Genomic DNA, 22743 nt, shown 5'->3' on the forward strand with positions numbered 1-22743 from the left:
GACGAATATAATTACAATAGGAAAGTCTTTTATTTCACTACAATTCCCAGAATGCAGTTTTAGCCACAATAAACAGTAGATTTCCTGAAAGTTGCTAGCTCCTGACTCTGCAGGACTGTCATTCTGGGCTGGTGGCAATTTCAGGGGAACTTGTGACAGACTTGGGTTGCCTTAAGGTAATTAAAAAAAAATAGAACTTAGTAGTAGTAGAGGCTTATTTATGTAGTTTGTATGTAGGACAGCCTTATCTGTACTATATGTACAGATTGTTGTTCTTACTAAAAATCCACAGGTTCTGGCTCACCACATAAAGGGGAATGGGCAGAGTCTGGGCCCCATCACCTTTAAAAAGGTATATTGAGTATACAGCAAGGAAATGATGGGACAGGACACAGGGAGAGAGCATAGGAAGGAGCTTTGACCACCCTTAGATTTAGTGTTATCTTTTATTAAACAATTGCTTTTTCATTTTTCTCAGATTTGGCAATACATTATTCAGCCCTGTCAGACTTAATGGATTAATTTTTATTATCTTTAAGCAGGATTTATATAGCGCCAACATATTACGCAGTGCTGTACATTAAATAGGAGTTGCAAAATGACAGACAGATACAGACAATGATACAGGCAGTGGAGAGGACCCTGCCCCGAAGAGCTTACAATCTACAAAATAGTTTACATTGTAATACTAGTCTTTCACCAGGGTCAATTTCAATACAGACCACCAGAGTCTTATACCTTTATTGTTATCTAATGAATGTGATATTAGGATATTTACTTTATACTGGCTTTCTAATACCTTTCTACAACAAAAATACAGAATAACTTTCCCATCACTGCAGCTTGTGGGCACCAATAATAGAAATAACCTTCTGCTATGATCATCATTTTTACACTAAGTTTTATATTCTGTGTCTCATATCTGACAGGTGACATGGACGGGAGATGTTTTAGTTGTGCATCCAAGTTCACTCTTTTCAAAAAAGAGGTAAGTTTAATTATATAGGGCTCTATTTATAAAGCAGGGAAGTGGACATGAGGGATTGTCAGATTTCCTGTTTTATAAGTAGAGCGTATACTGTGTTTATGTCTATATTTATTTTCCACAAGCATTTACCTGTAGGTACATATTCACATTTGTGATAAAAAAAGCAAAAAAGCTTGGCTTTGGGCAATCTGACACCCCCTCACCATAGTGTTCAGATGCATTAACAACCCCCTCACCTTTGCACCACCCTGATATATAAATATTTTGACTTGCACACACTACTCATGGTTAGTCTCTACCCTTGATAGCACACACAGTCCCTACCAGACTTATACATGCGCATACAAACATCCTAGGGGTCCACTTTGGTTGGAATCCAATTAGCCTACTGTTATGTTTTGGATTGTGAGAGCAAATCCAAACACCTACAGAGTGAGAAATGGCACCACACGGCCAAAGACAAGCCAATCATTTACCCACCATCCTGTACAACTGACCAATTATCAGCATCTATAGATGCAAAAAACTTAGGTTGATTATGTTTATATTTTCAGTGTGGCTGTAAATCCTGTGGACGTTCCTTCTGTGCAGGATGTTTAGGATTCAGTGCTGTTCTCCCTGCCTATGGCAACACCAAGCAAAAGATCTGCAAAAAATGTAATGAATCTATCATCAGGTAAGCTTATGCACAAACAGACCCCAAACCATATTGCATGGATCTAATTACAGACACATGTCTCATGGCTTCTGAGTGAAGAAGGAAACAGTAAATCTGTATCCTTTGCTAAGCAATACATTACTTTTTTTTAAATTTGATTGTGTACAAATTTTAAGTTATAATTTTTTTTCGTCACTTTTTATTTGATACTTCTTCATAGTTTAATATACAAATCTTTACATTATTTATTTACATAGCAGGGGATGACCAAAATAGCCACAAACTACAAATCTGCTACACAAATGGAAATGAAAGAACAACCATTTAAAATGTGAAAATCACCTAAAACCTGGATAAAAATTACTAAATCCTGTAATAGTCCCTGTAAAAAATTATTAATAAAGCATAAGCCAGATAAGTACCCTAAATTACTATAACATATCCTGCACAGTAGATGCTTCTTAAGTGTATGGTCTCAAGTCTGCTCTAAAGAACTATTTGGGGCACATGCATACTAATATTTCAGGTTCTCTTGTTTCTTTCTCTTTTTTTTATTTATTATTCATTTAGTGGAAAGGATGAAAGGAACAGTTCTTTCAAATGGTCGCCACCAGAAAATTACAAGAAGTGAGTATGGCTTTAAGTATGACAATTTTTTATTAGACTGAGACTGTTTATTTTGAACCAATTTATGAACTTAATGCACAATTTTAAACTGTCCCAAAAAGGGGTAAGAGGTGCAAATTAAAAAGTTTTAACACAAATAAGTAGTATACATATCTGATTTTAACAGACACCTTTATTTTACATGGACTAATTGAAGTGGCCCTTGAAGAACTGGTAGGAAGGTAGATAACAGAACCTCAGGTATGTATGTGAGGTCCAGAATAAAAATATTTACATTTGCCAATAAAAGCCAAGGTGTTTCGGGGGTGACACAAACCTTGCCATTTTAGGGCCATGTGTAGAAAGAGAGAGCACAGGGACACGGTTTTGCACTGCACAAGCTTTGTACAATGTCACTTTATAATGCTTCTATGTAAATATTTCCTAGTGCTGAACCTGTCTGTATATGCTTTCACTTTCCTTACATCGTCCTAAAGTTGTTTAGAGGATTTTGTCACCCTAAAATGTCTTTGCTTTCTCTAACATTTACAAAAAAATGTTTTATTCTAGACCTCATATATAGAATGGCATTTCTATTACATATATTCCCAAAAAGATCCAGACAGAGAGCAAGGGACTGGTCACCAGTATTAACTGTGGTCTCCTTGCAGCTAATATTGTACTATTTCTTATATCCCAATGACTTTCTCTGCAATGTCCCTTTGTGGAGCTGGCCATCTTGGTAGAGGCAGGGGTTTGCTTCCTCACGTCACAGCTCCAGCAGAATGTGGAGCAGCACAATAGTGACCAAATCTTACTTACAGGCAGCATAATGTCGTATTTGGCACATATAGATACATTGTTCAACCCAGAAAATTTTTTAAGCTGAGTGGGAAGAAATTGTAGTTGGGTGGCAGCCCCTGTATTGTGACTAAACTCTTCAGTACCCAACCAAAAAACAGCCACCTGGTTACTGAAAAGTGCCAAGTGGTGCGCATCAGCTAAAAGGGGCTGGGGAGAACACTAAGATATGAGGCTGTAGGTACAGGATACACTTACGTACTAGGATGTACAGGTAGTCCCTGAGTTAAGGACATCCGACAAACAGACGACTCCTATTTATGAACAAGGCTTCCCTGCTAGCTAGTGTGCAGGATGGAGGCCTGAAGGGAGGGGGAAGGGGGCGTAAGACATATTTTGCTAAACACAGCTGAGGTTGTGGGTGATCTTAATGAATGAGCTCCTTCATTTGCAAGCTCTTGTAACTCTTTAATGACCAAAACAAACTCTGCAGTTTCCTTTCCCCAGAAGTTAATGAATGTCTAGGCTCCATAAAGTTTTTTTTTGCTTTGTTTGTGATTAACATACAGTGAGGATTTTATACAATAACTGATGCCACGGTGCCTAATAATATGTGCCTAATAATAATAGGACAAACATCCGTCCTAATTGCATTTATTTAAATAATTTACCTGTTCCGACTTATGTACAAGTTCAACTTAAGAAAAAACCTACAGTCCCTAGTTAGTCACATTCTGGATGTATTTAATAATGTAAATACCATTTTACCACTCTTCCAAGTGGCCTGTATCATGTAGAGATATTTGTAACTGGGATGTTCGAATGTTAATCAACATTCTTATCAGATGTACTTAATAATTTATACACCTTATATAACTAGTGCATTTTTGATTTGATATTGTCCAAATAATGGTCTCTTGTGATTGGTTGGCTGTTAAAATTCCTTCATTTCTCTTCAGATCTAATCGTTTTGTTGGATCAGTAGTTGGTTTGGAAACAAATATATGCCTGTGTGTAATAGTTCTAGCAGTTGTATATTTTATTGAAGTAATGTTTCTTTAGTTGCCCTTTACAGATTTGCTCACCCAGGTTCAAATGCATGACTGAACAAGTAATGGTTGTGTAATGCTGTGAATTCCATAACATCCACAAAGCTAAAAACTCTGCCAAAAAATCATGAAACTAATTAAGCTTTGTTTTAGGAGAGTGGCAGCCTTAGATGCCAGACAGAGTCAACAAAAACTAATGCAGACTGGACCTGGACTGCCACACGGGGGAACAAACCTGAAGTATCATGGTTTGTCAGCTGAAGACAGAGCTATAGCTGAACGCCTCGAAAAACTCAAGCAGGAAACTAAACCTAGTGAGTTGAAATACCTAAACTTTTCTGGTCATGGCAATTCTATTAAAGAAAATGTCACCTTGACAACATAACCTGCAACTGCTGCTAAAAATCAGCTGGAAATTGGACTGTAGGGGAGAAATAGGCTGTTATTTTATCCTGATCTTGACTTCAATACCTATATAATCTCTGTAGTAAAACATCCATCCTACATCTCTTGTATTTCGTTGGAATTACCAACAACAGATCCATTATTATATTCCTTATGGGTTGCTTTAAGCATGTATTTTCCTTGTACAGACATTTTACAGTGTCTTGAAAAGTCTCTGTTCAAGCAGATGTTAGTGAATGAGCATTTCACCATACAGGTGCTGCATTCACCTATTAGCTAATGTAAAAGCAGGACCTAGCAGCACACCTATTCCATGTTGAACAGGCATGTATTTTATCACCCATTTTGCTTGATGAGACATCTGCTGGTTTATAACTGGCTTTTGGATGACCATTACTGAGTGTTTATGTGAGGTGTGGGAGATAACTGTCCATCTTCATTTGAAGACAAGTTTACAAGTTGTGCACATGAACTTAGTGTGCTTATAGTGTTCCTTGATGTCTAGTAAAGAAACAAAGGTAAAAGCAAAGCTTCAAATCAGCCTCCTTGCTTTCACCTTTATACAATTATATACAATATAACACATCTTTATTTGGGCTAAAAGGTTTGTTTGTGTCTGTCCTGCTTTTTACACACCAATGTCATTACAAAAATAGGTGAAAGCAAACTACCCATTGGAGTTCACCGTCCATGAACATGAGCCTTGTGCTTGATGAATGTCTTTTCTCACACAGAAACCATTGCCTCAACGTCTGAAATAGAATCTAGAGTGCAAGCTCTACGGAACAGCACACAAGGACCTGTTCCATCTTTACAGGAAATGGAAGACCGACTAGCCATATTGCAAGGGAGGACTCCCCCATCCAGAGCAACCAAGCCGGTATTAGTTGTGATATTTGCCTTTAATGTTGTCTATTAAAACAGATCTGTCTTGCAGAACTTTTAGGGGAGTATTTAAGTTGACAAACATTGTTTTTTTGCAATTGCCACAATATGTAGCATATATATAAACAATTAGCTTGGTGGTTTAATAAAAAGTTTTTGTTTATTTGTTATCTAAATGAATGATTGGTGAATTTACTTTAAAGATGACTAGAAATGGATGACAGTGGAAACCATGTATTTACATAAGGAGGCAGGACTTGTAGTCACAAGAAGTAGGGTATGAGTAACAGCATAAGGCTTTGTTCTGTTAAAAGGAAACTTAGACATGATTGGATCTGGATGATTGGATAGATGCATAGCCAATAGCATATACACAACTTTCTTTTTAGTTTGTAAATTATGAATTGTATTTATCAGCATGATTGCTTCAATAATTTAGATTTAGTTGGACTTTCACTTTCTATTAAGAGTTGATATTATAACAGCAATGGTCAATGCCATGTGTGAAGGCATGCACTTTTTTTAATAATCCCTACAATATCAGCAAATGGCGAGTATAAGTGGTAATTAATATACACATTATTTTTGTGGCATGCAGTTACAAAGGTATGCAGCAGGTGCTCTTTTATTGGCTTGTAATTTGTTATATTTGTCTATAGTTATTTGTTTTGTATTTTAAAATTGTCAAAATACATTTGTTAACCAAATCACTTCACAAAGAATAATTAAAATATGCAATCATTAGTGTAAAAAGTTTTGTCCATCAGCCTCAGCTTTCCTAATTTAAAGGTTTTACAACAATCCTATTTAGTGCATCTGACTCATTTTGTAGCTTCATCAACCACCTGACACAAGAACCCAGACTGAAAAAGTGAATGATTTATTAACTCAGCTTGGCGAGGAGGCAGCGATAGATCAGAAATGGAATCCAGATGCTCCATCACAAGGTAATCAAAAAATGAAAATTCTATTTTTTTCCATCGCTTTTCTACTCTGTCTGTAGTTTAAAAAAATAACTTGTGCCTTATCTTATTCAGTACTGGAAACGGTAAGTGTCAGTCTATTTTTCGTTTTAATACAAAAACAGTGAGTGAATTAAAGTGTGGTAGCCATTGCAACAAACTGGCAAGGAGGGAAGAAGCCCTACATAGTTATTATCACATAAACACAATAGTTAAATCATCTGCTGTAGTATTTAATCACAGATAACTAAACATTACAAATTAAATCCAGCTTATAATGAATCCCTATTTAATGTACAGCGCTGCGTAATATGTTGGCGCTATATAAATCCTGTTTATTAATAATAATAATAATAATAATAACTACTACCATGTACTTTATACAGTAACTATGTGCATTTTAGTAATACTTGGTAATTTTTTTACTTATTTTCAGTAATGTATTTTTGTAATACACAGACTTCGATGTGCCAGCAGCTAACAATCTGAATAAAGAAGATGAAATAGACAGCCACACTGGGGTTAATACTGAACTCAATGCAGAGCAACTGGAGAAGGAGAAAGACAAGATTTTAAGAGAAGCAGCATTAGAATTGCAGGATGAGAATACCAGGCAAGAGAAAGTACTGGAAATTGCAAAGAGACTTGCAGTACTACAAGGCAAAGATCCCAACAAAGGTAACAAACAAGTATTCAGGCATATTCACTGTTTATTTATGACTTTTGTGTATTTTTTTCAATAGTTTTTATTAAATTGTACAAAGTAAAAAAACTATACACTATCTAGACAAATGTGCTCGATACAATGGTGATACAAAGGATGAGTATTAAATAAATGCATACAAACAATAAACAAAGTATAAAATATACTATAAATTTATTCATCATATGGTGGTAACTGTAATAATTCAATCACAAGATCACACAAAACAATTATTGTAAATATTTTATGCTGTAGTCAGTTACAATCTTATGATATAACTGTATAGTCAGGTATACATATTAACTTGTGTACCAAGGTTGTCCTAAATATGCCCTGGAAGGCTTCATTTACCTACACAGATCGTACCTAGTATGACCCCCAATGCTTTTCGATGTGTTAGACACCTGTCAGCAGGAAAGGTCTTTATCAAGGTTTAGGAGCTGCTGTGGGATCATCTTTTTCAATTATCTCTAGAATATCATGTGGCAGTGTCATTGAAATAATAAAAACAGGAGGCTAATATCAAAGTATATCAAGTTCTGGTATGTTTTTTAGGTATATGCAAAGTACAATCTGGTGTTTGAAAAAATAAATTACTGGATACATTTTATTTAATTTTAAGTTCCGATCAGAGTTTGGTTGTAGGTATACAAGCACAGTCAAAACTCCAGTCTTCTTTTCTTCAACTTCACTTTGTAATTTTTAATTTACAGTAACTGTGGACAATATTAAACTACCTGACAGTGATGAAGAAACAGAGGAGGAAGGTGTCCAGAGGATATTGAAGCAGGTGAGACTCTATAAACTCTCCAAAGCAATACTGACCTGTGGAAAATAATAGAAAGTGAGTGATACAGAAGATAACTGTAACATTGTGAAGTTAATTAAATGTTCTTCATTCTTCAAGTTATCTCTTTTTTTACAAAGGGCTTGAAATATCTACATGACTTTTATAAATGCCTGTATATTATCACAGTAACAAATCAGATTCATGCTTTCTTCTCTATCCATCAATTGGCTGTGCAAAGTTGTATCTTACCTTTTTCTTAAGCTATGCAGATATATACTGAATTGTTCATACATTCTCTTATTAAATCTTCGAAGCTGGCTGAAGAAATTTATCTAGATGAGGCAAGTGGCTACAATATTCCTCCTGAACAAAGTCATATGGAGGACACCAAGAATAAAGCTATTGTGGGAAAGAAAGTTCCTCCATGCCGATTGGTATGTTATAAACAGACCTAATCTTCAGTGATAAATTAAAGCTAGTGGTATCTTTAAATGCATCTGTTTTCTCAACATATGTAATGATTGATCACGTCTGGCATTAGACAAAAAGAGTATCTAGGATGCCAGTCCTGTAATTTTCTAAATGTTTGTTCCCCGAGGGCTTTAGGAGTCACTGACCAGGAACAAGTGTAGAGATGTTCGAGATTTGAAGTATTGAAGCCAGGAAAGGCCAGCCAACTCGGTGATCATTGATCACAGCCCCCATAATTCTTCCAGTATAGGTTTTCTTTTAAATCAGCATAGTTGGCCACTGAATAGCAATCTGTAACAGAAGTAACAGAGATTGTTATAGACAGTGGTGTCTGTCATTATGTATAGACATTGTCTTAAATATAGTGGTCAGCATAAAATATACTATTTTTTTTTAACCTTGGCTTTGTTTATTTTTATATTTTGTACATTTCATTTGAAATTATGATTTCTGGAAGAAACAAATATGTTTTACACCTTGGGTTATTTACCCCCAGGTAACCCCAGGCTCATGTACATGACATGGTAGTAATATTAATTAGAATATGGCGACTTAGGCTACCTATAAGGGTACTGGGATATGTTCTCATGGCAGATGCACAAAACCAGACATTTGCAAAAGTGGTAACCTAAAAAAAAAAAATCAACAAATCCAGTTGTTTGGTTGACTAGCACTTAAAATCATATGACCTAGATGACTGAAATGCTTCTAGACACACGTCTAAATTCTTTACTTACTCTCTTTGTAGCCCAACCCCCCCCCCCCCCCCAGTACATTTAACTGATAGGAATGTGCACTCCTGGTAGGAATGCATTCCCTTCTATTATACATAGATCACATAGACCATGAGAGCATAATACACTGAAAATTAGAGTCATAAATATATTACAAAATTACTATAGGGCCTGAAGTAGTAACTACCTGTGAGTTCCTTATACATAGCATCTAAATACTTATTTATTTTACTTTCCGGCCTGCCCTGGAAAAATATAGAGAAGACTTTGCTTGGTTATTATAGGCAACACACATTTTAAAGCTGATGCAAATCCAGATGGTCTTTTTTTATTCTGTGAAGCTAGTGTTGAATAATAAATGTGTCTTCAGTATGTCATTTACTTTTAATCATACTTTCCTAGCAAAAACTACCTGCACAGAATCAGCCTCCTAGACCCACAGCTGTGAAAGCACAAGTTTCAGACAGCGATGATGAGGAGCTACCCTGGTGCTGTATCTGTAATGAGAATGCTGTTTTGCGTTGCCACAGCTGTGATGATGACCTCTATTGCAAAAGATGTTTTAGGTACTGTTTTTTCCACTGTCCTTAATGTTAGCCAAAGTGCACATTACATATCATTCTGCTTTACAAAACAAAACCAATCATTGCCATAATAATGTATTTTCATAGTAATGCTTGCAGTAGTTCTTTTATCAGTCAAGTAACTCACACTATTATGTTTGCTACTATTTTAGGGAAGGGCATGATAAATTTGACCAGAAGGAGCATCAAACATCTATATATCGTCCACCACAGAGGAAAAAAGGGAGATAATACAATTTACAGGACTTCTGTGCCTTCCAAGGGTTGCTGGAGGTGTCCTCTGTTCTGTATTTCTGCTGTCTATAACCTGCAGTATATTAATTTATGCATTTATTTCATTGCAACTTTCTTTCTCTGATCTGACCCAAAGATATGAACACTATAGTGTGAGACAAACTGGTGAACAGCAAAATGCCTTAAAAAAAAAAAAATACAATTTCATAGTCTAGAATCGGAGTTGCCTAAATTTTATAAATTTAAAGATATGAACAATTGGGCCTATTTAGAAAAGTATAAAACTGTAATTTGCTTCTAAAAATAAGCATCTGGATGTCATACTAATACAAAGCTTTAGTACGTTCTAACTCCGATGAAGTATGCAGATCAGATGTTTTACCTAATTTGCTGCAAACTTACTTAGGTTAGTGTTAGGCAGAACATGTATTTTTCTGTCCTTGCAGGGTCATTAAAGGGATAAAATATTGGGAAATGTAGTATGTGCTTAACATACCCTATAACCACAAAACTACTTTACTTTCCTTTAATGACTTGGAAGGTATTCAACCAAAAAAACTGGCATGACAACCCAGCAACTAATATTTTTAGAAGCAGATCAGCAACCTACATATTCTCTCAGCTGAGGTTTTTATGTGTTGTCACGCTGTCCACTTCCTCTCCACCTTCTTCTTCTAAATGTATTTACTGTAAAGAAATACATTTCTGATGATGATAATATGACTAAACTACATTTGTTTCAAATATCATTAATTTTTGTATTCATGCTGCTTGGAATAACCACAATTTCATGGCATGTCTGCAGTGTTTAACCTCTTGGATAGCACAGTAGTGAATGGGAACATTCTACAGCTAGCAAAGTTGCGGAAGGCAAAGTTTTAGATGGCCCTGAGACCGTGCATGAAGCCTCTCAAAAGCATAGTTCTGCAACCAAACACCTGTACAAAAAGGGATTTCATCCATTCCAATTTATTACAATGGTAACCACCTTGGGGCAGTTGGGGACTGGTTGATTGCTGTCCGCAGCAGTCCTGATGTAAGAATCCTTTTTGAACTTAGGCCATAGGCTGTTATTATGCTCTGTTTATTTAAGTGGCAGTGTAATTTAATATTTTGGAGAACAGAGTTTATTTACTTTTTTTAATATTCGGAACATTTCTAATGTTTTTTTGTATAACGATTGCAACTTTTTCTAATGACAACAGTCTTGGATTGGAATTTTCTTTATTTTGTAGCGGTATCCCCCAGTTCCTGTTCCATCTTTAGAACAGGAACTAATTACGCTACACTTTGAGCTGACAGGTGCAATACTGTTCTTAGAGTCAAATTTCCGTTCAAATCATTTGTAACTTTTTGAAGCAGCTTATCAATGTAGGACTAAACTGTGCAGAACTGACTACTGGAGGTGCATCTAAATCCACAGCTTTTTTTAGTGCCCCCTGCCTGGAAAATTCAGCCTCTCTATTAGTCTGGTTGACCACTGTCAACTGGGCTAAAAATGAATTAAATTTATATTTCTGAGTTGTCAATATAACAGAGGGAAATCAGAAGAACGGGAGACTGGAGATACTTCCCATCACTGTGTTTGTACAGGACAGAAGTCAAATCTTCTTAAGATGGGGGCATCTAACAGGCATTTTAACTACTCCCTATCCAAAATAAAAAAAGTTTACTTTAGATAGAATTTGTGAGTGTTTCCATTTAGTATACATTACTTCTGTGTATTTACAGGTCATCAGTTATAACAGCATTGCAAGCTAATCAGTATTTCCAGCTGCGTATAATTGACAGAACCACTAATGGCTCTGAATTTTCAACTATGCATTAATTGATAATGAATACAATGAGTGCTGCAATTATTTCTGAACAACAGACAATTGTAAAAAGCACACAATGACATGAAAGACTTATATGAAAGAATGTATATTGCCCCCACCCAGTTTTATTTCATATCGACCATAAAGCTAATTGAGAAGGGTGGATAAAGTGAGTACAATAAAACTGTGAGTACATGTCATAATGTATACTATGCATTGTGAAGAAGAAGGTATACTCAAATAAAATGGAAGTTACAGGGAACTAATATTAGAGGATAATTGTATAGTCAGAAATCCCTTATTGCATACTTGCTCCAGTTCATGGATTTAAAGTATTGAAATAAGGGTCAGCATAGCAACCATTTGCTTCTCAAAGAGAAAATATCACCCTGTACGGCATTATGATGGTTTCTTTGCAAAGGCTCAACCTTGATCCATTTATTACCTGATCCCTTGTCAGCCATCCCCCACTGCTTATAACTACTTTGCAGCCAGCAACACACCTTTTTAAATATGGTTGAAAGCAGACAAGAATATAAGTGTAAGGGGTTTGGAAAGGGGCTTTTAGAAAAGACTATCACTCGGGTCTGTGTTGGATCTTTCCCAACTAGAGGGACATCTATGAGAAACCATAGTGTGTGGCTAAACAATGCTGAACATTTGGTGTACTTTAAGAGTCATAGTCTGAGTCCATTTACAGAATCTACTGTACACATTTGCTGCAGTCCTTGAAGGACTGTGCCAGTGATTTATACCCTCAGTGACTGGTGCAACCCCGGTGCAAACTTCAGTGATAGACCCCTTACTGGAAGACCTCACCAGGATACCCCTTAGTGACAGACAACTAGTACAGACTTCTAACAGATGCCCCAATTCAAGTCTGTGTCACACTCTGCTGCTTCTCATTCTAACTACTCTTCTTTGCCAGGATTAGGCAGAATCTGTCAGGAAAGAGATTATTCTGCCCACAGACTCTGCAACGAGCAGCAGCTAAACATGGGATTGCCTGAATCCTTGGGACACTATGAAAAAAATGTGAATCTGGGACAGTCCCAAAAAAATCAGGTGGCATTTTACATGACGGACCTCAGTAATAGACTCTTTATCACAAACTCCCAGTCCTGGTAGACCCTTTATTAACTGATACACACTGTACAAACCCCCAGTACCAACCTCATTGGAAAACCCTAACCTCTCCCTAAAGTCTGTGTTTCACACTGCTTCTATCTCCCTGTGAGTCCTTCTTATCTATGTACACGGTTATGTACACGTCAGGTTTCTGTCACTGAAAACAATCTTTTGTGATCGTTTTCAATTTTTCCACATGAACTAATGGGCATTGTATAGGCAGCACTACTCTCTTCAGGGTGGAGCATGGGAGAGCAGGTGTTCATCAGTCCATCAGGAACCACTCTACACACACCAGATTTATGTCTTAGATGCGCACAACCGTTTGTCTCAGGTGACAATGGTTTGATCTGTGTATGCAGTCGAAGCAAAGTCTGTTGGACAGGAGATTTTTCCTCCCATAGACTGCACAGAGCAGCAACTGAGCTAAATTACAAGTGTTCTTCCACTTGGCTGAAGGATATTGCCTGTATCCACAGAAATCCCGGATTACATTGTAACCCAAGGCTAATCCCTTGTATTATGGAATGGATGGGCGTTATGTGTTTTGCAATGCATTTTACCTAAATACTTAGAGTAAGTAAACTGAAAAATGCCCAAAACAAAAAAAAATACCTACTTTCACACCCGCAGCACAGTCGATTGGTCCGGAGGTGTCTTCCATCGGGTCCCGCCTCGTCCCAGTATCCGTCTCTGAGCCAGCAAGCCGGGTACCCCCATCCTTTTCCGGGAGGGGACCCAGAGGCAAGATCGGGTGACGTGGGTTGGAAAAAAACTTGCTTTGAAAAACTGCATGTGCCGTGGATCGGCAATTTTTTCCCTTTTCATGAAAAGGCTCCTTCTGCGGATGCCCAAGATGCTTGGGAATGCACAGAAGGAGCACCCAGAGCCTCCCGGGATGCATAACGTAGGTATCGCCGGAGGCTTTGCGCTCCCATTCATTCTCGATTGCCTAGACGATCGAGAATTGGGGGGGGGGGGGGGGGCGCCGTTTTTTTTTTTTTTTTTTTTTTTTTTTTTTTTTTTTTTTTTTTAAAAAGGGTGTTGCACTTAAAAAAAAAAAGAATTTTTATCTTACATAAAAGGGTTGTCTACCCTTTTATGTAAAGTGAAATTTCTTAGTTTAGGTATGCTTTAAGCTACAAAACTGTGTCCATAAGCACTGCTTTGAAAACACCTAAACCTGTTTTGTGAGACCGTATCGTACATGATCAAAGAATTAGTTCATATAGGTAAAATATAAATATATATAAACAAACCTGTGCACACAATAAATTGATCAGAATGACTCAGAATGATGCTCACATCAGTCCAACCATCCCTTTCTCCTTACAAGGATGTTATAGGGGATTGAAGGAAAACTAACAATCAGGGCGGCGCGGTGCAGACTAGTCTCCAAAACATTAATGTCCCCAATCACAGATATCTTTCCAAAAGAACAACAGAAAAAAAGAGGGAAGATTTTAAATGGGTTGAAGTTAATTCAATTGAGTATTTGGCTGCCAAATTGTAGCAGTTATATAATAATCTGATTATTATAAAGGTGACTTTAGTTTATATATATATATTCTATAATTATCATTAGTAAGGAAATTAATTCATCAATGTATTTAAAACAAATGTAGCTTCATTGAAAAGCAGATATAATTATATAATGATATGCAAGGCTTTTGCTTTAATGACCTGCACTTTAACAACACTCATTATTACATATCCATAGTCAGTTGGTGAAAGGTCCACTTTAAGCTTCAGGTCCATGATTCAGGCAACAGCATATGATAAGGAAATAAAGGCAAAAAAGCTTTATTCTGGTAAAATTGACCTTAAGGAATAAAGGCAGAAAATAGAGAAATTGAAAGAATATTAATTATTGACCAATGATCATTTCAAAGTGTTACTATAAAGTTTTTTAATTCAGCATAATAGTAAAATCTTGTGAGTTATGTACCAATTAAATAAAAGCTTTTTACAAAATGCAACCTTTTTTCTACTACAAACACATAATGAATGGGTACATTTGAAGAAAAAATAATGTAAGGTGAGCATGGGAGTCTTATAATTTTGACAATTTACAGACAATAAGGGGTTATTCAAGACTATCTAAGAAAAAAACCTTTAGGTGACTTTCAAGTTTGCTTCAGGGACTCCATTGTATGAAAAGGAGTTACCTTGTAATTAACTGATACTGACAGGTGTGACTAAAATGTAAGGTTTTTTTTGTTTGTGTGCATTCTAAGTCCTGCTGTTTACAGTGATCAGTGCCGAAATAAGCATTGCTGGTAACATTTACACCTGCAGGCATGCACCTGGCAGGGAAGCTCTTTCCGACATAGGTGCATACAATTGTTTCAACTTTAGGATGGTAACCTTGCTAGGGGAATTTCAGATGTTAAAATAGGAGTAGCATGATAAGTATTTCTTACACTCACACATGCACTTAACAGATAAAAAAATTGTTTTAGATCCAGAAAACACGGAATGGAGTTTTAAAAAATCATTTGCTATTTGCTAGCAAACATTTTGAATTCCGGACCAGATCCATTCAAGGTTTGCTGGATCCAGCTTCACTGATGAAAGTATATTCTCTCCAGCCTTGGACAGCTTTCATAAATCAGAGCCAATGCTTCTATGTTTCTGCAGCAAACCGATGACATCATTCTCCATGGCTCATCCTCCCAGCTCAGGCATAGTAATTTGCTGGAGGATTTGCTAAGGACTTCTGTTCACCTGGAACTATACATTGAGGTTTTTTACCAAGCCAGCAAAGAAAATACAGAATGTGTCAGGAGTAGCAGGTATTTACACACCCAGAAGTGTGGAATTCCTGCAAAAGCGAGGAAACAGTAATTTGTCAGCATTCAAAGACATAGATTTCTTGAACAGTATGCTTTGTTGACCACACATGTTCAGGGTCATTTAAACAAGCCTTTACTAACCTCTGTATGTGCAACCACAAAACAGAATCAAAGTATGATACCCAATATTAGTTAATGGCAATATTTTAAAATATTTACAGTATATCAGTTCAGAGCTAATCCTAAAAAATGACAACACATATTGTATTAAGAAATTGTAATTGGCATATGCATGTGAGTTGTACATATATATATGTAAGGGCTGTGAGTGAGGGCTTGTTAATTTTTTTGATTTTTTTTTTTTACAATATTACTACTACTAAGAAGCCCCTTTTATGTGATACTCATTTGCAATGACCAGTTATTATTAATACACAGTATTTATATAGCACTATCATATTACACAGCGCTTTACAAAGTCCATGGTTGTGTCACTAACTGTCCCTCAAGGAGCTCACAATCTAATGTCCCTACTAGTCATATGTCATTAATGTAGTCTAAGGTCAATTTTGGGGAGAAGCCAATTAACCTCAGTGTATGATTGGGATGTTGGAGGAAACCGGAGCACCCGGAGGAAACCCCCTAAGACACAGGGAGAATATGCAAACTCCATGCAGATAGTGTCCTGGCTAAGATTCCAACCTGGGACCTAGTGCTGCAAAGGCTAGAGTGCTAACCACTCCGCCACCGTGCTGCCCTGTTCTATAAAGATGTCATAGGTCCAATAAACCTCTAATGTTTCCCCTGTGTTTGTCCCTACAATGTACTAGATCAGTTGTGTAGATACAGTATGTGAACTACTGCTGTCACCTGACACCGGTAAACATTAAAGTGCTCAAAGCAGAATGTGTTCAGATTCACTGCACAAAGGAGGGCTAAGGTGCATGATCTCTCCTCAGCACATCATGAGAGTGTATCTATGTGCAGGGTGTGGGGTTGTCCATGCAGTGTCACTTCCACCACACATACATTCCATTTCAATGGTAAAGCCCTGAGCTGTATGTAGCCATGCTATCTGTATGTTTGCTGTTTTAATATGGATGCACTTTTGTCACAATGTAGCAAAACTTTAAACACACCTATACACTCTTTGGACACTTTTTAAGTATATCTATTCACCTAAACTGGAAGATAAAATAATCCTGCCTCACGTACATATACAGTGGGTCTGCTCCCCTAAACATCAGATATTGGTAATAAAAGACAGAACAAAGATGGGGTTTTGTGCAGCAAATCAAAATTATATTGTGAGTAAATAGTTAAAAAAATAAAAATAACAATAAAAAAAAATAAAATAACAATTTTCAGTCTGATGAGACACCCCTCCCTTTTCAATGGGAGGCCTTTAAAGCTGTTCTCCGCGGGGTTTTGATCCAGCAGGGTTCTAGACTTAAGAAAATAAGATCCCAGGAGATTACCCATACGCTCGACATGTCCTCAGATGTGTTTGTTGAACTAACTTCCACTAGGAGATGTTTACTTGAACTTTAGGATTTAGCTCACCAAAAGTTTAGGGATAAATTCCGCAAATCTTACTATCAATACGGAGAGAAGTGTGGCCGCCTTTTGGCGAGGGGGCTACACCCCAGACCAGCGGTTACATATATCCCACAAATACGGGATGCTAATGGTAACAATACTGCCTTCCCACAGGAAATACTGTCAGTTTTCCAACAATATTATGCTGATCTGTATAATATTCCAACTTCACCGCATTCTACCCCTTCCCTTCAAGATTATATAGCTTCTACTGCATTGCCAGAACTAGACCTGGCAATATCTGCCAGCTTGGAAACTGCTTTCACGGAGGCAGAGGTGTCTGCGGTAATTAAAAATACTCCAGCTGGAAAGAGTCCAGGGCCAGATGGGTTTACACCCAAATTCTATAAACTATATGTGGAGGCCCTGGCCCTGTTCATTGCGAGGGTATTTTCTTCTATATCGGGTGAGAACCCTTTCCCTGCTCAAAGTCTAGAGGCGCATATCACTGTTCTCCCTAAACCTGGCAAGGACCATTCTGTGTGCTCAAATTATAAACCGATTTCCTTAATTAATGTGGACGCCAAATTCTTCTCTAAAGTGATAGCCAATCGACTATCCCGGTATTTACCGGACCTGATCCATACCGATCAGGTGGGTTTTATTACTGGAAGGGAGGCCAGAGATAACACTCTTAAAACACTATTGATTACCCATGCCGCCAAGATGTCCAAGACTCCTGTTTGTTTGCTATCGGTTGACGCAGAGAAGGCGTTCGACAGGGTGAACTGGACGTTTATGTATCAGGCGTTGCGCCAGATAGGATTGGGTCCATTGATGGTGGCCAGGATAGCTGCGCTTTACTCAGCTCCTACAGCTCGGGTGCGGGTCAGTGGGAGTCTGTCGGCGCCATTTCCGATTGTTAATGGTACTAGACAGGGTTGCCCACTATCTCCCCTACTGTATGCTATAGTGATGGAACATCTGGCGGTGGCACTGAGGACAAATAATTCAGTACAAGGGATAAAGTTTGGCAAATACCATTATAAGCTGTCCCTATTTGCTGACGATCTCCTAATGTATATATCGTCTCCTCAGTCTTCTATACCAGCGATTATAGAGGAGTTTTGGAAATTTGGGATGCGAAGTAATTTTAAAGAGAATTTTGACAAATCCTAAATACTAAATGTTTCACTCTTGCCTCCACAGGTCCATTACCTTAATAATCATACGAAGTTTAGGCTCTGTCCCGAGAAGCTCAAGTACCTGGGGGTCTTTATAACAGCTGACCCGACTAAATTATTTAGCTATAATTATGAACCACTGTTGGGCAGACTGAAGGCGGAGTTGGGGAGATATAATTTACTACCGCTCTCTTGGTTTGCTAGGATTAATGCTCTCAAAATGGATGTTTTACCTAAACTACTATATATCTTTCAGACGATTCCAATTTATTTATCGCAGGCCTTTTTAGGCAAAATGCAGCAGCTCTGCAGACAGTTTCTGTGGGGCTCGAGGCGCCCCAGAATAGCTCTCCGGTATCTCACTAGACCTAAAACATTGGGCGGTGCAGGTGTTCCTGATATTAGATGATACTACAGAGCGGCTTTGCTGACTCGGGTGGTTGACTGGTTTCATAATAGAGACTGGAAGAGCTGGGTCCTTTTGGAAAATATCTTGGCCCCCGTTGATCTTCGCTCCTTATTGTGGATAGACAGGTCTAGGCTTCAAACACACCGCCCACTTCCAATTGTCACATCTGATCTCTTGAGGGAGTGGGATATTCTTGTCGGGGGGGGTCTATGTGTCCTCTAAAGTGGGGCCCATGACCCCCCTGTTCGATAATCCCTTGTTTTCTCCTGCAATGCACACCAAAAAATTTCTATCCTGGACAGCTGAGAATCATAGGCAGTTATGCTGTGTTCTGCTGAATGGGAGTGCGCCACCCCTCTCCTCTTTGGACGCCAAGGTGCAGCGGATGCCGAATGCATGGCTATTACATATCCAATTATCTTCTTTTATAACACAATTTCTAGCTTCCTTTCCCACACTAGGGAGCTTCACGGCATTTGAAAAATTACTACGGTCTGAAAATAGGCCGATTCATGTTATTTCCCAGGTATACGAGATACTGATTGGAATCTACGCTAATAAGACTCCCACCTACACAAGATATTGGGAGAACGAATTGGGGGTAGCTATTTCCCCACTTGAGTGGGAGAAGGCTTTTGTCCTGACCCACAAGATGGCTCTTCCCTGTAGGGCCCAGGAGACTAATTATAGAATCCTCTCCAGGTGGTATTTATGTCCCACAGACATCCATCGTATCTATTCTTCGATCTCTGATCGGTGCTGGAGATGCGATTCCCAACGGGGTACAACGCTACATATATGGTGGGAATGCCCGGGTATTCGTAAACTATGGGATCAGATAGCTGATATTTATAATAGTGTGACTGGGTCTAATCTAAAGCTCATTCCCCAAATGTCGCTGCTGTCCATTCTTCCTGGGTCCATTAAGGCTTGTAAGAAGGATGTGCTTAGACATTTCCTCACGGCAGCCAGAACAATCATACCCCGAAAGTGGAAACAGCCCTCGGTACCCACAATGAGAGATTGGTTGGTGGAATTGGAAAAAGTACAACACATGGAGAGACTAATAGCAGAAGATGAGGATAAGACGGAGCAATAAAAGCTGACATGGTCGGCTTGGGACTGGTTCAAAGAATCGTCCCAATTTAAATCGATTTGGCAGTAAACTTTGCGGAGTGCGTGAGAGTTGTAAATTCTGTTATACTTGGGTTTTTTTTTCCTGTGGTTGACCCCATTTTGTTTTATTTTAAGTATTGATATGTCATTGTAAAATGTCACTTTTTGTATTTTGTGTTTTTGCAAGGAAGGGCCGAGAGCCCCCATGTTTTTGTATGTGCCATTTTCTGTACATGTTTTGTTATGTTCTAAAAATTTAATAAAAACCGGATTGCAACAAAATAACAATTTTCACATGCAAACAATATACAATGCTTTTTTAGTCTTCCCATTTGTTTGGTAAAGGGATGTTTGACCAATTAGCTAGACACAAGACATCCCCAATTAGTAAAGAAAAAATATCTTGTAACGTTCCACTGCTCTTTGCGTCACACTTGGCTCTATATGAGTTCTGTGTGGGACTTTCCAGCCACAAATAGAGATAACGCGGTTCCTATCCAGCCAAGAAAATTACTTACCACCTATCTAAGAGATATCCCTACAAACATCCATCTGGTAAATGTTCTCCATGCGTCCCCTGAAGAAACCTAACAGTGAAACGAGTCGGAATACGATAATATTTTTCTGTACTTCTTAGGGATTCCTTGTGTCTAGCTAATTGGTCAAACACTCCATGACCAAACGAATGGGAAAGACCAAAAAAGCATTGTATACTGTTTGCCTATGAAAATTGTTTTTTTTCCAACTATTTACTTACAATATAATCTTAATATGCTGCACAAAACCTCATCTTTCTTCTGTCTTTTATTACCAACATCCGTTCATCTGCTTGTTAATGCAAATATATAATCAGCCAATCACATGGCAGGAACCTGATACATTTAAGCATGTAGACATTGTCAAGACAACCTGTTGAAGTTTGAAGTAAGCATCAGAATGGGGGAGAAAGGTGACATAAGGTTTTTGAATGTGGCATGGTTGTTAGTTTTAGGCATGTTGTTCTGAGTATTTCAGAAAATGCTGATCTAATAAGATTTTAATGTACATTTTAAAGGTTTATCGACAATGGTCGAAACAAGGAAAAATACCCAGTAAGAGAAAGTTGTCTTGTATATGCCAGAGGTGAATGGCCAGACTGATTTAAGATGATAGGCAACAGTAACTCAAATAACCACTCGTTATATCATCTCAGAATGCACAACACATCCAACCTTACCTGTGAGCTAAGAACAAACACACGGGACTACAATTCACACATACTCACCAAAACTGGTCAGGAGATTGGAAAAACATTGCCTTGTCTGATGAGTCTCGATTCATGCTGGAACATTAAGATGGTAGGGCTAGAATTTGTCATCAACAACTAGAATGCAAGGATCCATCCTGTCTTGTATCAACAGTTCAGACTGGTGGTGGTGGTGGTGTGATGGTATGGAGAATATTTCCTTGGCACACTCTAGGCCTCTTAGTACCAAATGAGCATTGTTTAAATGTCACAGCCTATCTTAAAATATTTGCCAAACACGTCTATCCCTTTATGACTGCAGTGTGCCCATCTTCTGATGGCTACATCCCACAGGATAACACACCATGTCACAAAGCTCAGATCATCTCAATATGGTTTTTTGAACTTGAAAATGAGTTCACTGTACTTCAATTGCCTCCACAATCAAACAGATATCAATTCAGCAGCACCCTTGGGATGTAGTGGACCAGGGGATTTTCATCATAGATGTGTGGCTGATTTTTAGCAGCAACCGCATGGTGCTGTCATGTTAATATAAACCAAAATCGCTGAGGAAAGTTTCCAGCATCTTGTTGAATTCTATGATGAATTACAGCAGTTGTGAAGGCAAAAAGAAGTCCAAGCAGATATAATCAGGATGTACCTAATTAAGTGGCCAGTAAGTGTGTATTTATATACTGTATATATTTATGCTGGAAAATTCTGGTATACAGAAGACTTGCCAGGAAAGCTATTACCCGTTGCCCTGGAACTGGCATCATTATGACGGATAACAGGATTTCATTAAAAGTCTGATGAGTCATTGCATTTGCAGAAAGCATGACCAAGACTTATGAAGGTTATAATTACCAAAATGTATATATAGATACTGCAATAAATAAATGACTAATGTAGTATTGTCTGCGGCTTTAGCTGTATAAAATACAAGCAGGTCCTCTCGCTTTCCCTGCCGCATCTCTTTCTTGGTAAACAGTGCTGCCACAGACTGGTTTGACGGGCTCTTAGTATGTCTTGGGCCTGGTGTACAGCATTGCTGAGTCATTAGTACAGGTCACCTAGACAAAAACATTCTTTATTTACAGCCATGACGTACATGGCCAGGTATGAATGATTCCGACACACTGCATTTCTATGTACTTTGTCCCACTCTCATTAATGGGATGAATGCTATGTAAATTTGTCAGACAAAATGAAAAGCTCACTATTCACTTGATCTCTTCATCCTGTGCCAGTAGAAATCAGACATTTCCTGTATGAGATGCTAAATTCTCAGGATGGAAAGATATTACTTATTGCATTGGAATTACATTACCTGAGAAGCAACCAGATCTCCTATGGCAGCAACAAAAAGTTGGTTTAGGAACTCTGTCTTGAATTTCTTTAACGGAGAAACACAAAAAAACATAATAATGGTTTTCTAAAGGGTTAGAGCCATCATCAGGTTTGTATGCCTATCCCAAGTGGGAAATGCATGGGCACTGTGACAGTAAGTAAAAGGAAATTTGCCCAGTGGAGACACTGTAAAAATGGTTTCTAAGACCCTGTCGCCACACTAAAAACCCAGGTAAAAACACGGAATAATCAAGAATTTTACATGATTACTTGCATAACTTTTATTTTTCTCTTGTAATTTGCTTTT

The 22743-nt window shown here is 37.9% G+C and overlaps 1 protein-coding gene across 1 annotated transcript; it reads left to right on the top strand.

Annotated features, from left to right (window-relative positions):
* The first annotated feature begins 81 nt into the window (after positions 1 to 81).
* ZFYVE19 (zinc finger FYVE-type containing 19) lies at positions 82 to 13427 on the top strand. Its single transcript, XM_072427592.1, has 12 exons — positions 82 to 176; positions 930 to 988; positions 1543 to 1664; positions 2217 to 2273; positions 4256 to 4416; positions 5242 to 5387; positions 6225 to 6339; positions 6814 to 7032; positions 7771 to 7847; positions 8162 to 8281; positions 9455 to 9618; positions 9789 to 13427. The coding sequence occupies exons 2-12, from the start codon at positions 935 to 937 to the stop codon at positions 9865 to 9867; spliced, it is 1314 nt and encodes a 437-aa protein (XP_072283693.1). The 5' UTR covers positions 82 to 176; positions 930 to 934; the 3' UTR covers positions 9868 to 13427.
* The last annotated feature ends 9316 nt before the right edge of the window (positions 13428 to 22743 follow it).

This window comes from Pyxicephalus adspersus, chromosome 12, assembly GCF_032062135.1.
Source record: "Pyxicephalus adspersus chromosome 12, UCB_Pads_2.0, whole genome shotgun sequence".
Classification (NCBI taxonomy): domain Eukaryota; kingdom Metazoa; phylum Chordata; class Amphibia; order Anura; family Pyxicephalidae; genus Pyxicephalus; species Pyxicephalus adspersus.

Coding starts and splice junctions, on each gene's coding strand:
- ZFYVE19 (XM_072427592.1), top strand. CDS start 935: ATGGACGGGAGATGTTTTAGTTGTGCATCCAAGTTCACTCTTTTCAAA. Junction 989..1,542: donor TCACTCTTTTCAAAAAAGAG/GTAAGTTTAATT, acceptor TTATATTTTCAG/TGTGGCTGTAAATCCTGTGG. Junction 9,619..9,788: donor TATTGCAAAAGATGTTTTAG/GTACTGTTTTTT, acceptor CTACTATTTTAG/GGAAGGGCATGATAAATTTG.